Source organism: Scyliorhinus canicula, chromosome 9 (assembly GCF_902713615.1).
Source record: "Scyliorhinus canicula chromosome 9, sScyCan1.1, whole genome shotgun sequence".
NCBI lineage: Eukaryota > Metazoa > Chordata > Chondrichthyes > Carcharhiniformes > Scyliorhinidae > Scyliorhinus > Scyliorhinus canicula.
The window spans coordinates 112,198,890-112,214,029 of record NC_052154.1 but is presented as its reverse complement, the minus strand read 5'-3'; the positions used below and the strand labels follow the sequence as shown (position 1 = coordinate 112,214,029).

At 49.8% G+C, this 15,140-nt stretch overlaps 1 protein-coding gene across 1 annotated transcript in view; it reads right to left on the bottom strand.

Moving 5' to 3' along the window:
* f2 (coagulation factor II (thrombin)) overlaps nucleotides 1–15,140 on the bottom strand; it is a 128,178-nt gene that overhangs the window by 86,801 nt on the left and 26,237 nt on the right. Inside the window, exon 2 of the mRNA XM_038807411.1 lies at nucleotides 7,842–8,002. Coding sequence (XP_038663339.1) covers nucleotides 7,842–8,002 — 161 coding nt within the window. The remainder of the gene's footprint in view (nucleotides 1–7,841; nucleotides 8,003–15,140) is intronic.

Here is a 15,140-nt window from a genome sequence, read left to right as displayed (position 1 = left end):
TTGGTTTTACAACAACGACAAAGTAAACAATATACATAAGTCTATAAACATAGAGCAAAAAAAGCCTGCTACCTCCCTTACAGGTCCCACCTTTATTAACCCCCTACTCTAAACTAAACTAACCCCCACCCCCATTCTGCTGACAATTAATTTTCTACAAAGAAGTCGACGAACGGCTGCCACCTCCGGGAGAACCCTAACAGTGACCCTCTTAAGGTGAACTTGATCTTCTGCAAACAGAGAAAGCTAGCCATGTCAAATAGCCAGGTCTCCAACTTCAGGGGCTTTGAGTCCCTCCAAGTTAATAGTATCCGTCTCCGGGCTACCAGGGAAGCAAAGTCCAGAACATTTGCCTCTTTCTCCTCCTGGATTCCCGGATCTTCCGACACCCAGAAAAGCCACCTCCAGACTCGGTGCTACCCTTGTCTTTAGCACCATGGACATGACGTCTGCAAACCCCTGCCAAAATCCCCTAAGCTTTGGGCATGTCCAGAACATGTGGACATGGTTCGCTGGCCCACCCCCGCACACCTTACACACCTGTCTTCTACCCCAAAGAACCTGTTCATCTGGGCCATTGTCATGTGAGCCCGATGAACGGCCTTGAACTGTATCAGGCTGAGCCTGGCGCATGTTGGTGACGTGTTGACTCTACTCAACGCATCCACCCAGAGACCATCCTCTATCTCTCCTCCTAACTCCTCTTCCCATTTGCGCTTCAGCTCCTCGGTCTGCGTGTCCTCTGACCTCATGAGTTCCTTATAGATGTCGGAGGCCTTCCCTTCTCCCACCCTCACTCTGGAAACTACCCTATCCTGAATCCCCTTTGGTGGTAGGAGCGGGAAGGTTGAGACTTGTCTACGTAGGAAGTCCCGCACCTGCAGGTACTGAATTTGTTTCCCCTCGCCAATCCAAATTTCTCCTCCAGCTCCCTCAAGCGAGGAAAGCTCCCCTCTAAAAACATATCCCCCATCCTCTCATTTCCTGCCCTCTGCCATCTGCGAAACCCCCTGTCCATCTTTCCTGGGGCAAACTGATGGTTATTACAAATTGGGGACCAGACCGATGCTCCCTCCGCTCCCATATCCTTCCTCCATTGCCCCAGACTCTCAGGGGTGCCACCACCACGGGGCTCGTGGAGTACCGTGCCGGCGGGAACGGCAGAGGGGCAGTTACCAACGCCCCCAAACTGGTGCCCTTACATGAAGCTGCCTCCATACGCTCCCATGCCGACCCTTCCCCCCACCACCACTTCCTGATCATGGCTATATTCGCCGCCCATAATAGTTACTGAAGTTTGGCAGCGCCAGTCCGTCCTCTCCCCGGCTCCGGTCAATCATCCCTTTTTCTACCCGCCCATACAAAGCCCGTGACAACTTTGTTAACCCGTTTAAAGAAGGAGCGCGGAATAAAGATGGGAAGACACTGGAACATAAACAGGAATCTCGGGAGGACCGTCATCTTCACCGTCTGCACCCTCCCAGCTAGTGACAGCGGGAGAACTTCCCACCTCCGAAAATCGTCCTTCATTTAGTCCACCAGACGGGCCAGATTAAGTTTGTGCAACCATTCCCATTTCCGCGCCACCTGGATGCCTAGATACGAAAAACGTCCCTCTCCCACTCTAAACGGCAGCTCCCCCAATCGCCTCTCCAGCCCCGTTGCCTGGATCACAACCATCTCGCTGTTCCCCATATTCAGTTTGTACCCCAGGAACCGGCCAAATTCCCCCAGAATCCTCATGATTTCTTCCATCCCCCCACTGGGTCCAACACATACAGGAGCAGGTCGTCTGCATAAAGTGAGACTCTGTGTTCCAGTTCCCCCTCCCGGACCAACCCCTTCCAGCCCCTTGAGGCTCTCAGCGCAATTGCCAGCAGCTCTATTGCTAGCACGAACAATAGTGGGGAGAGGGGGCACCCTGCCTCGTCCCCCAGTGTAGCCTAAATTAGTTCAATGTCGTCCTATTTGTCCGCACGCTCGCCACAGGAGCCTGATACTGTAACCTGACCCAGTCAATAAAGCCCCGCCCAAATCTGAATCGTCCCAGCACCTCTCACAAATATTCCCATTCTGCTCGATCAAAAGCCTTCTCTGCGTCCATTGCGACCACTACCTCCACCTCCCTACCTTCTGGGGGCATCATGATCACATTTAGCAACCTTCTTACATTGGCCACCAACTGCTTTCCCTTAACGAACCGCGCCTGGTCCTCCTCAATCACATCCGGAACACAGTCTTCAATCCTAGAGTACAAGATTTTGCCCAACAGTTTGGCATCCACATTCAATAGGAATATCGGCCTGCAGGACGCACACAGATCCGGATCCTTATCCCGCTTCAGAATCAGCTAGATCGTGGCCTGTGACATTGTCGGGGGAAGCACTCCACGTTCCCTTGCCTCATTGAATGTCCTCCTCAACAGCGGCCCCAATATCCCAGAAAACTTTTTATAGAATTCCGCTGGGTACCCACCCGGCCCCGGGGCTTTCTCCGACTGCATGGCCTTCAGATTCTCCACTATCTCTTCAATCCCAATCGGGGCCCCCAGCCTTTCTACCAGTTCCCCGTCCACCGTCTGGAAATTCAGCCCCCCGTGGAAGTGCCTCATCTCCTCTGGCTCCGGTGGGTGTTCCGACACGTACAGCCTGCTGTAAAAATCCTTAAACGCCTTCTTCACCCCTGCTGAGTCTCCCACCAGGTTCCTGTCTCCATCCTTTACTTTCCCGATCTCCCTGGCTGCCTCCATCTTTCTAAGCTGCTGTGCAAGCATTGTGCTGGCCTTCTCTCCGTGCTCATAGATCACCTCCCCGCGCCTTTCTCAGCTGCTCCACCGCCCTCCCTGTGGTTTACAAGCTGAACTCTGTCAGTAGCCTCCGCCGTTCCCTTAGAAGCCCTGCCTCTGGGGTCTCCGCATACCTCCTGTTGACCTGTAGTATCTCCTTTACCAGTCGGTCTGTCTCTGTCCTGTCTATCATCTCCCTGTGGGCCCGTAAGAGATCAGCTCCCCTCTAACCACTGCCTTCAATGCCTCCCAGACCACCGCTGCTGAAATTTCCCCGTGTCATTGACCTCCAGGTAATTCGGAATACATTTCCTCAACCGCCCGCACACCTCCTCGTCCGCTAAAAGCCCCACGTCTAACCTCCAGTGCGAGCGCTGATTACCGTCTTTACTAACCTGCAGGTCAACCCAGTGCGGGGCATGGTCTGAGATTGTAATCGCTGAGTACCCCGTGTCCATCATCCCCATTAGTAAAGCCCTGCTCAGAATGAAGAAATCGATCCGGGAGTACACTTTATGCACGAGTAGAAGGAGAACTCCTTTACTCTTGGCTGCCCAAATCACCATGGGTCCCAATCTTGGGCATCCAATCTAAGTTCCAGTCTCGAAATTGCCTCTTTAATTGGGTCCAAGCAATCCTGCTTCTGCTTGGCGAAGCCCTCCTGGATAACTTGCATCAACTGCTCCGTTGACCACTGGGCCGACAAGCCAAAAGTCCGATCCTCCGCCATACTTCCTGCCAGTGCAGCTTCAGCCCAAGCCTTCTCTGTCTTTCTGTTTCTGCCTTTATATCGTAGTCCTCCTCTCCATGCACCGATGTGGGAATTCAGTTCACAATTGCCTCTGTCATCAATTTTTCAAATCAAGTCTGGTAAAAAATTGGGGGAACAGGCCCAGCGGGAGCCACCAAACGTGCGACTTAGTCCTTCATAGCCGCCACCGGAAGAGTCCATTTGTTATTTTGAGTTTCTGCATTAACTGCACTGTTGCTACAAATTGTCATTGCAACATTGTCATTTTGCATACAATGACTATACTTGTCCCCGTTCGAGATCATGTCGATGAAGAACATGAGTTCAAGGCACACTTCATTCACTGTGTTGATGGCTTTCGTTTTGTTCCACTTTTTGACGAGAAAAACATTAGCTAACAAAATGATTTGTTCTTCCACATTTGGAGCATACCTTTCCAAATGCTGGGCATTGTCATGGCAAATGCCATTTGCCGCATCACTGGCATGAGATTGCAGATTGGGTCAGCCGCTCAAAATGGCCTCCAGCGCTGGGACCACATTTTCTATTTGACCGCGTCACCACACTAATGCCGCGGCTGCCTCTTCTACCTTCGCGCCAAAATGCCAGAGATTCAATGCGCTCATTTATTTTGCTGCAAGCTCGCTAGTGTGAAATATTTGGATAGCATTTTCGAGTATTTGGATAGTTCTGTTTCTCGTAAAAGCCTCTCGTGAACCTTATCGTTGGAGATCCCGAATATAATCTGATCACGAAAGATTGACGACTGGAGGGTACTAAAATTATACAACTGCACCTTCAACCACAAGTCGGTGAGAAAACTATCAAATGATTCACCTGCTTTCTGGATACGTGTGCGAAATATGTAGCGCTCAAAGTTCTCATTTTTTTAAGGAGAGCAATACCGATCAAATTGCTTCAGAACTTTTGAAGACAAACATGTTGAAAATTTCAATTGCTTGGCGACCTGCGACAGTGAGCAGCAATGGGATACACCTCTCGTTGGGCTGCAACATAGAGTTTAAACTGATGCCTAAACAGCCGCCAATTTTCATCCATATTATCGATAATCCGAAGCTGTTGAGGTGCCTTGATACCTTCCATCCAAGGCGTCAAAGTTTTACCACACGTTGAGCACCAGTTGCCAGTAGCTTATCAGGTAATCTTTCTTCTTCCTCGAAGTTATCTTTAAATGTTTGGATCTTTCTAGAATCTTCTTGTTCTTAGTCGATCAACCATCCTGGTACCATGTCATGTCCTGCAGGCAGGCCGATATGAATGATGCACTGCAGAACATCTAGTTTAAATAATTTATTATGAAAGAAATGTGTGGTAAAGAGAACTGGAATAAATAAATAACAAAGCACTAACACTAACTATCAATTATAGAGCTACTGTAAAATACGTCAATCCACCAAAACGACTTACTCCCAACTGCCTCGAGGTACAGAGCCGCATGGTAGACTTACTCTGCCACACTGCTGGTTGGAGGTCATGCATAATATTATATACAGAATTGCTTTATGCAAGCCCAACGCCCCAGGACTTTTTGCCTGAGAGCAAAGATGGCTACTCACCTCCTGGGTTCCCCACAGAAGCTCTTCCGCCAGCTTCACGTTTTTAAAAAGGGGTACTAATCGGCACCAGCGTGAGCACTTGCTGGGGAGGGCAGTAAGTGACAGGATGCCGTTGGATATGGGGTGGCTCTCGTTAATTGTATGGAAATAGGGCTTAAGTGGTGATAATTGGCTTCTCACCAGGCTACGGCAAGATCCCGATTTTGCCTATGGGAGTGGGCTGGTTGCATTACAAATTGTTTGGCGTCTGGCGTGGTTCTCGTTTTCTGCCTCTACCACTATTTACCGGCCTCATTTCACTTGAGTGATAGCGTAATGAAGCTGGAGAATCATGCCCTATGTCTTTTTGAAAGCAGAATTTTAACTCACTGATGTAGAATCTGGAGTTCAGTGAGACAAGGTGGCTCACAGGATAAGAATAATCTGGGGGGGATTTCAAGGAGAAATCCACAGATATTCACTCGTTGGGTCAGAGTGTGTGTGTCTGACCACAGCCAGACTGTGTTTAAAGGGACTGTAGTTACTGAGACCATTATGGCCTAAGATATACTTTGTAACCCACGTTAACCTTAAAATCTGTGTATGTTTGTGAAATTAATGGGGAGTAAAGGGGTTTTGCATCACAATCAATCTTTTCATGCGCGATTTAATAGAAATGTAACAGAGTCCTGTTGTGGGATTGTGTAGCCGGATGTTTCCCATTGCTTGCAGTGCCAAGAAAAACCCCGCTATTAAATGGGACTCTGCTTCATTTTTGGGCTTCGGTGAGGAATGCTCTGCCAAGGTTGCACCCTGGCAGCGCCCCTACTAGCTTGGCCGTACTTCCTGGGGAATCGGGCACTGCCAGGGTGGCACCCAGGAGGCGCTGTCAGAGTTCCTGGGTGTGCACGGTGTCCAATTGACATTGGGAGTGCCAAGAAACCATCCTACCCAGAGCCAGACCACCCAGGGGTGCCCGATTGCCTGGGAAACCCCCCCCCCCCTCCCCAAAATGCTGGTACGCCTGGTCCATGTTTGTGGAATTCAGTGCTAAACGGCGCCCGCTCAGGTTCCCCAAGGTGAGGCCGTTAGGTCCCGCGCCCAGGGTAACTCCAGCACAAACGTATTTAAGTGAGCTTAACTGCAGACTTAAATATGCAAATCTGCACCCTGTCCATTGTGGGTGGGATTCAGATCGCGACCCCTAGCAAAATCCCGCTAGGTGTAATGAGCTTCTCACGAGATTTAACGGCCTTGTTGCGTCCCGAGTCAGGCATGGCAAGGCCGTTAGATCGTGTCCTTCATGTTTGATAACATTTTTTCCTTATTGAAATTAATTAGCGGTCCTGTGATTGTGTTCCTCCACGGTTATTAAAAAAAGTAAAAGTTCCAATCTTTTGAACCAAGATTCCATTCTGGGATCATCCCATCCAGTTATAACATCAACTCGGATCATAACATAATCTTACAGCCAAAAGCAGCTTAAACATGGGAATAAAAATGACAATATTTCTCTTCCTCCACAATTCTCACTGGCCCATTACAAGTCGAATGAGGAAGGATGTGAAGAGAATGTGCTTCACCTTTGCTTCAGAAGTAATAGCGGAAAGGAGAATTATGCAACACAGGATGAGGCCAATCGGCCCATCAAGCCAATCCTGTCTCATTGAAAGATCCATTCAGTTAGTCTCATTCCCTTTAAATGTAGTATTTTCATAATCTGCTAATTCGTTCATTCGTTTGTGTAATTCCACTTTTTAAGAAAGTTGAATCAGTTCAAGAAAGTTCAAAACCTGGGTAACAATTGTTCAGATGGTGCATTATTTGTAATGCATACCCTAAGCATAGAAACGTTTATTTCTTCCCATTGTACATACAATTTGTCTTTCACTTGTCAAATCAAACATTGGGAATGGAAAATATGGCAAACATTGGGAAGCCTGTATAGATGACTGATAAATGGGGCACAAATTTAAAAATATTTTGAAAGAAATGTAAATTGAAGTAATTGGGGTTGGCGATTATAAGAGTAAATACAGATCAGTTTCTTGATATTCTGTGGAAGGATTCTGCAACTGTTCCATTACTACCCAAGGTTGTTGATGCAATGAATCTTCATTAATCTTCTACCTTATAAGTAAGTAAAGTTACCATAGTCCCAGATGAACATAGGCCACATTCCCCTTGCGGGGTGGGGGAGGAGAGAGCTGACTGATGGTGATTTAACCTGAGGATCACCATATCTCGACCAAGGGGCAAGGATGAGAAAGCAGGGTCTTCATGAATAACCTCAGCCAGTACGGGAATTGAACCAACACTGTTGGCCTCTGCATCACGGACCAGCTGCCCAGCTAACTGAGTGAAACCAGCTCCCCTCTACCTTATGCATCCGAAGGCAATTGCTTTTCTTGGGATGAGATTTGCATTGCCTGCAGCGCCAAGAATCATAAGGCAATTTGATTCATGTCTGATTAATAGTGCCAGTTAAGAACTTATCTGAACATGACACTATAAACATCATCACAAAAGTAACATTTCTAATTGAGAGTAATTTATGGGCTGAAGCTTTCCGGCCATTCCTGCCAGCAGGATTTTCTGGCCTGACAATGGTGTCCGTAATCCCCCCCCCCCCCCCCCCCCCCCTCCAGATCGTGGGTTCCCTGGTGGAGGAGGGTGTGAACAATGGGAAAACCCATAAAACATGACAGAGCAGTGGCGGGGAAATCTCAACCCTGGTCTTGTTACTTACTGTTTGCTGGTCATCCTCGAACACTTCACGGGCCTCCTCATGGTCACAATATTCCTCCATACATTCTCGCTCTAAATTTCCAGTCTTTCTCTCTTCAATGAAACTGTTGGCTCGTCGATATCGTTTCAACAGAGAAAACGCATCCCGGGCCTCCAGGAACACTGAAGGAAGCAGATAAGACACAGAGAAATAAATGAAAATTGCGCAGTGCACAGCAGGTGAAAAGGGTCAATACACTCACACTTGTCTCAAAGTCAAATTTGATTGCCCCCAGCTTGGAGCCTGACTGACCTGTTTTTGTTTTGGGCAGTATCCCTTTAAGGTACAGCCCATATTACTTTATCCCTCAATTTGTTTAATTTTGTTTAAACGTTTAAATCCAAATAGTTGGAGCCTCACTGAAAGCCAGAAAGTCAGGTGCATGGCTTCATGAGGCCTTCCTTCATGGCTCATGTAGTGCTGAATTTTGCCTGCCGTCGAGATGAATTCAGGGATAAGGACAGGAAAATTGTGTGACGGGGCACGAGGTTTCACAAGAATTCCGCTCTGAAAGCATCACTCAATTAGGGATGACAACTGGATGAAGGAATAATGCCAACCGGAACAGTTGAAGGGAAGGGCAGCTGGCAGCCCCCCTAAAAGCGGTTGGTGCTGCTCAGGTGGACGGAGCGGGAGATGGCACTCCAAGATCGAGAACACACGACTAAAGTTGTAAACGGTAGACAGATGTCAACACTCAGAAATAGCAGTAAGAGACACACTTCCACTTAAAAACATTTGTCTACACTAAAAGATTTGTGTCTCAGGGGTCGGTTTGCAGGGCTGAAGGAGCTGGAAGCGAAGTATGGGCTGGAGCGGGAGGAAGTGTTTAGATACATGCAGGTTCGAGATTTTGCCAGGAAGGAGATGCAGAGCTTCCTGGAGGAACCGGCCTCCACATTGCTGGAGGAGGTGCTGAAGACAGGGGCACTGGAGAGGGGGGTTGTGTCGGCAGTATACGGAGCTATTTTGGAAGAGGAGAAAGCACCACTGGAAGGGATCAAAGCAAAGTGGGAGGAAGGGTTAGGAGAGGTTATAGAGGAGGGAGTCTGGTGTGAGGTGCTCCGGAGAGTAAATGCCTCCACCTCATGTGCGAGGTTGGGGCTAATACAGCTGAAGGTGGTATACAGAGCACACCTCACGAGGGCGAGGATGAGCCGATTCTTCGAAGGAGTAGAAGATGTGTGTGGGCGTTGCAGGGGGGCCCCCCATTAATCATGTTCATATGTTTTGGTCCTGTCCAAAGCTAGAGGATTACTGGAAGGAGGTTTTTAGGGTAATTTCCCAGGTGGTGCACGTGAAACTGGACCCGGGTCCCCGGGAGGCCATGTTCGGGGTGTCGGACCAGCCAGGGTTGGAAACGGGGGTGGAGGCAGATATCGTAGCCTTCGCCTCGTTGATCGCCCAAAGGCGGATCCTGTTGGGATGGAGAGCAGCCTCTCCACCCTGTGCCCTGGCGTGGCGGGGGGACCTGTTGGAATTCTTGACTCTTGAGAAGGTTAAGTTTGAACTGAGGGGAAGGATGGAGGGATACAATTGAAGGATACAATTCATGGGCATTATTCATTCTGCACTTTCAAGAACTGAATAACATCAACATTAGTTGGGGCGGGTGGGTGGGAGGGTTGGGGGGAGGGGGGCTGTGTGTGTTAATGACGACTATGGGTGATCCCTAAATCCTTTTTGTCATTTGTTTGTTTGAACATGCGGGCTAATGTTTGGGGGTTGGCGGGAGGATGGGATCGTTGTTGTTGTTATGGGGATTGACATATTTGTTGCTGTTTATTGTTTATTATTGGTCGGTGTAAATTTGGGTGAAAATGTGAAAAAGGAGGAGAATAAAAAATATACTTTAAAAAAACCCATTTGTCTGCAGATGTACATATGACTGCATATTCATTTATGTGGCTCCGATTTCCTGTGCGGGGACTAGCAGCAGACATAGGGAGGGCAAAGAGAACGGCCCTAGGAATTAGTTTGACAAAGGCTTTCATTTGTTTCCTGCTGCTGCCAAGTGGGTTGTTGTCCGACACAGCACCTTGAAAAAGACGTCGGAGGCAAGAAAATGTTAGGGAGTTGGCCCAAAAGGCTTTTTATTCATTTTTCTGCCTACATCTCTCCAAGTCCAAGGGTTGGGGGAAACCCCCATAGTTTTCAACTGGATGACTTTGGCCATTACTATTAAGGCTGGGTGACTGAGAAGCAATAGTTTTATTTTGAAAGGGTAATTATTTCAATCGGATTAGCTTACTTCCCTACCTTACAACAGTGACTACTCAATAACAGTATGCCATTGGCTGTATGTATTAGCACATCTTGAAGTTGTGACCAGCACTATATAAATGCAAGTTATTTCTTCTTCAGAGACGACATTTGATCAGTGGTTATAAAGGACCGAGCCAGGGTAGGAACAAACATTGCAACTGTCTTCTGGGCCAGAGTAGCAGAGATCAGAACTAAAATAAGAAATGATGGCCAAGCAGAACACTTCCCCACTCATTTGTTCTTCCCGTGTCCAGATAGGAACATAGGCTTAGGAGCAGAATTGGATTTTAGCCCTTTGAGACAGCTCCACCATTTGATAGGACCATGGCTGACCTTACTGTAAATCTCAACTCCGTTATCCTGTCTGCTCCCCATAACCTTTGACTCCCTTGCCCAGCAAAAACCTATCCAATTTAGCCATGAATCTATTAATTAGCTCTGCCTCCACTGCTTTTGGGGTTAAAGAATTCCATAAACTAATGACCCTCTGAAAGAAAACATGTCCCTGATCTTTGACTTCATTGGCGGGATTCTCCATTCCTGAGACTAAGTGTTGACGCCGGCGCAGGATTTGTGGAGTTCCACAACAGCAAAACTGGTGCCGCACCTGTAATGTTCTTTGATTTGGTTGATGTTGAATCTTGATATTGTCGTGTGAACAAAGAACATTCGACTTTGTTTTATAAACAGTTATTTATTACTGACACTACTAAATGAATTACTAAAATGTCTAAGATCAATGCAGATGAAAATAATGGTCTAACACTAATTTACACTAAGATACTACAGAGCTACTCTAATATACGACTGCTACAACCCCCTTATTAACACCTTCTCCTGGAACACATGGGGCTGGATTCTCTGCCGGTGGGAAGCTCCATTTTGCTGGCAGCCCGGGGGTTTCCCAAGGGCGTGGGGCAGCCCCACAATGGGAAACCCCATTGACCGGCCGGCGTAACGGAGCAGCCCACATGGTGAGACAGAAATGTGCGCTGCAGGGCAGACAATCCAGCTCCTGGTGTGTCCGGGTGTCTGCATACTCACACCACCTCGTGGTCAGATGCTGGTACTACAACAGTTATACATGTATTATTATTTACATACAGCTGACAATCTACTTATCATCACAGCACCTGGACCGATTCAGCTACTGTCAATTCGCGATTGACACTCAGAAGGCTGACAAGCTGCAACCACAGGTACACACTGCACCTCCCACACACACCATCCCAGCCAACAAGATGGCAGCAAGGAGAGCGGCACCCCATTTTACAGAGGCCGAGATGGAGACCCTCCTGGATGTGGTGGAGGAGAGGCGGTTGATCCTGTACCCCGCCCTGCTGAGGGGGGAAGGAGGCTGGCAGCCGCTGCCATTTGCCATGCCTGGGCGCAGGTGGCAGGGGCAGTGGGCACCATCAGGAACACTGTCCTGACCAGCCAGCAGCACCACAAAGAATTGCACGACCTTTTCAGGGCAGCCAGGGTGAGTGGGCAGCACTGTGCCCCTGCCACTAACCCCCATTCCACACACCATAACCCTACCCCCCCCACCACAACAACGAAGGGCGAGTGAACCCCCACCCTGCACCACATGTAGGTACCCATACAGTCCACCATGGCCAGGTGCCCTGATCACTGAGGCCACCAGCTACCCACCCCCTGGGCTGCATGCGTCAGACAGTCTAACACTGTCGTTTTCTGTCTCCCTTCCCACCCCCGCAAGAAGGAGGCAGCTCATAACCATCAGGAGTGGGAGAAAACAGGAGGGGCACTACCAGACCCGCAGCTCCTCACCATGGCAGAGCAGAGGGCCCTGGACGTAGTTGGCGGCCCAGAGGGTAGGGAGGTCGGCCACGGGCAAGGATGTGAGACCTTGCTGAGTTGCTATTCCCCATGACAGGCGTGTGAAACCCCCCCCCCCCCCCAACACCTCCCTCATCCTCACCCCCACCACCCCTCACCCCCACCCTCATCACCCCCATACCACCCTCATCACCCCTATGCCACTCACACCTTCATCCCCACCTTCACCATCATCCCTACCCTCACCCCCATCACCCCCACTCCCCCCGACCCGCAGTCTAATCATGCATCTTGTCTTGTGTCTTGCAGGAACTGCTGGTGATGGGGCGGATTCATCTGGTGACCCCCCCCAGCCCCCAGCCAGTGCCACAGCTGGAACCCCCCAGTGAGCCGAGCACTGACGGGGAGAGAGCTCGGACACCAGCCCTTCCCCCAAGACCCAGGACACCCCGGAACTCGGGTTGGAGCATGAAACTGATTCCCTGTCACAGCTGTCTCCAACACTCTCCACCTTCCCAGAGACACTCACCTCGGTTCAGCACTTTAGTGAAGAGGCTCCTGGGACACTCTCTGGTGCTCACCACACAGCTGTTCCTGTACAGCAGGTGGAAGCAGGAATACCGGAGGGGGCAGGCGGTCGGAGGGCGACCCCAGGAACTAGCTGTCATCCAGAAGGGTTTCAGGCTTCTGGGACAACCAGTCCCATCGATTGTGGAGATGGAGTTGCAGAGCCAGGGACTACATTAGAGGTTGTCGACGAGCGTCCGGCATCTGCAGGTGCAGTTGGAGGAATCCAAGTGAGTGCAGCAGCAGGAGGTGGTGCTGACAATGCCTGCTACCCAGGCCAACACTACACGGGTTGCGTCCATGGTGGAGGCATTTGGGGTAATGTTTTTGGCTATGGATCAGAATGTCCAAGGCCTGGAGCATTCTGTGCAGGCGCTGGCCGAGGCCCAGGGCAAGATTGCAGCCTCACAGGCAGCCCTGCCACCTGGACATTGCAGTGGCACTTATGAGCGTGGCCCAGTCACAGCAGGCCATTGCTGGGAATGTCGGCAACATTGCCCAGGCGCTAGCCGACATGGCACAGACCCAGAAGGTGGTGGCACAGTAAATGGGTGATGTGGCGCAGTCCCAGACGGAGATGGTCCACTCCCTGTGCTCCATGGCCATGAACATGCCGAGACCAGAGAGGGCCTCCAGGACAGGCAGCAGCAGATGGGAGAGCTTCAGGTGATAGCTTCACTCGCATCCCCATCCCATGGAATAGCTTGGGGTCTGTTGGGCACCCCGAGAGACCAGGATGTGATGGTGCCCGTGCCGGTGACTCCCACAGGGGAAGGGCCAGATCACCCCAGTACTTCAGACACCCCCCTCCTGTCCCTGGCGCATCTGGTGGGAAGTGGGTAGTACAGGGCGGCACCATGTCACCTGGGATACCCGAGCAGCGGCCGGGCCAATCCAAGCCCAGTTGCCCCCAAAGACGCCCCACCACCCGAGACAATACATCTGTAACACCTTTCCATAGCTTTCGGAGCACTGCTCCTTCCTCAGGTGAATGAAGAGGTATGTTCTAGAAACATATATATATAGACAAATTTAAAGATGCCAGACAATGCTTAGAATGCGAGCATTTGCAGGTTATTAAGTCTTTACAGATCCAGAGATAGGCGTAACCCCAGGTTAAAGAGGTGTGAATTGTCTCAAGCCAATTGAGAGAATTTTCTCAAGCCAATTGCCATTGTGGCATCCAGACACACGGAACAGCCATGGGGACCAAATTCGCACCTCAATATGCCAACATCTTCATGCACAAGTTTGAACAAGACCTCCTCACTGCACAGGACCTTCAACCGACGTAATACACCAGATACATTGATGACATTTTTTTCCTTTGGACCCACGGCGATGAATCACTGAAACGACTACACGATGACACCAATAAGTTCAATCCCACCATCAGACTCACCATGGACTACTCTCCAAAATCAGTTGCATTCTTGGACACACTCGTCTCCATCAAGGACGGTCACCTCAGCATTTCGCTTTACCGCAAGCCCACGGATAACCTCACGATGCTCCACTTCTCCAGCTTCCACCCTAAACACATTAAAGAAGCCATCCCCTATGGACAAGCCCTCCATATACACAGGATCTGCTCAGGCGAGGAAGAGCATAACAGACATCCACAGATGCTGAAAGATGCCCTCGTACGAATGGGATATGGCGCTCGACTCATCGATCGACAGTTCCAACGCGCCACAGCAAAAAACCGCGCCAACCTCCTCAGAAGACAAACATGGGACACAACTGCCAGATTACCCTTCGCCGTCCAGTACTTTCCTGGAGCGGAGAAACTACGACATCTCTCTTCGCAGCCTTCAACACATCATCGATGAAGATGAACATCTTGCCAAGGTCATCCCCACACCCCCACTACTTGCCTTCAAACAACCGCGCAACCTCAAACAAACCATTGTTTGCCGCAAACTACCCAGCATTCAGAACAGCGACCACGACACCACACAACCCTGCCATGGCAAACTCTGCAAGACTTGCCAGATCATCGACATGGATACCACCATTACACATAAGAACACCACCCTCCAGGTACGCGGTACATACTGGTGCGATTAGGCGAACGTTGTCTACCTCATATGCTGCAGCAAAGGATGTCCCGAAGCGTGGTACATTGGCAAGACCATGCAGACACTGCGACAACGAATGAATGGACAATGCGCGACAATCACCAGGCAGGAATGTTCCCTTCCAGTCGGGGAACGCTTCAGCAGTCAAGGGCATTCAGCCTCTGATCTCCGGTAAGCGTTCTGCAAGGCGGCCTTCAGGGCACGCGACAACGCAGAATCGCCGAGCAGAAACTTATAGCCAAGTTCCGCACACATGAGTGCGGCCTCAACCAGGACCTGGGATTCATGTTGCATTACATTCATTCCCCCACCATCTGGCCTGGGCTTGCGAAATCCTACCAACTCTCCAAGCTTGAGACGTTTCACACCTCTTTAACCTGGGGTTACCCCTATCTCTGGATCTGTAAAGGCTTTAACCTGGTGTTGTAAGACTTCTTATTGTTAATCAACGATAGTATAATGGCTCCAGAAAGGCAGTTTGAGGAGGATCTGTCTACCGAGGTAGTGTGGGCTGAAGTTAGAAATAGGAAAGGAGCGGTCACTT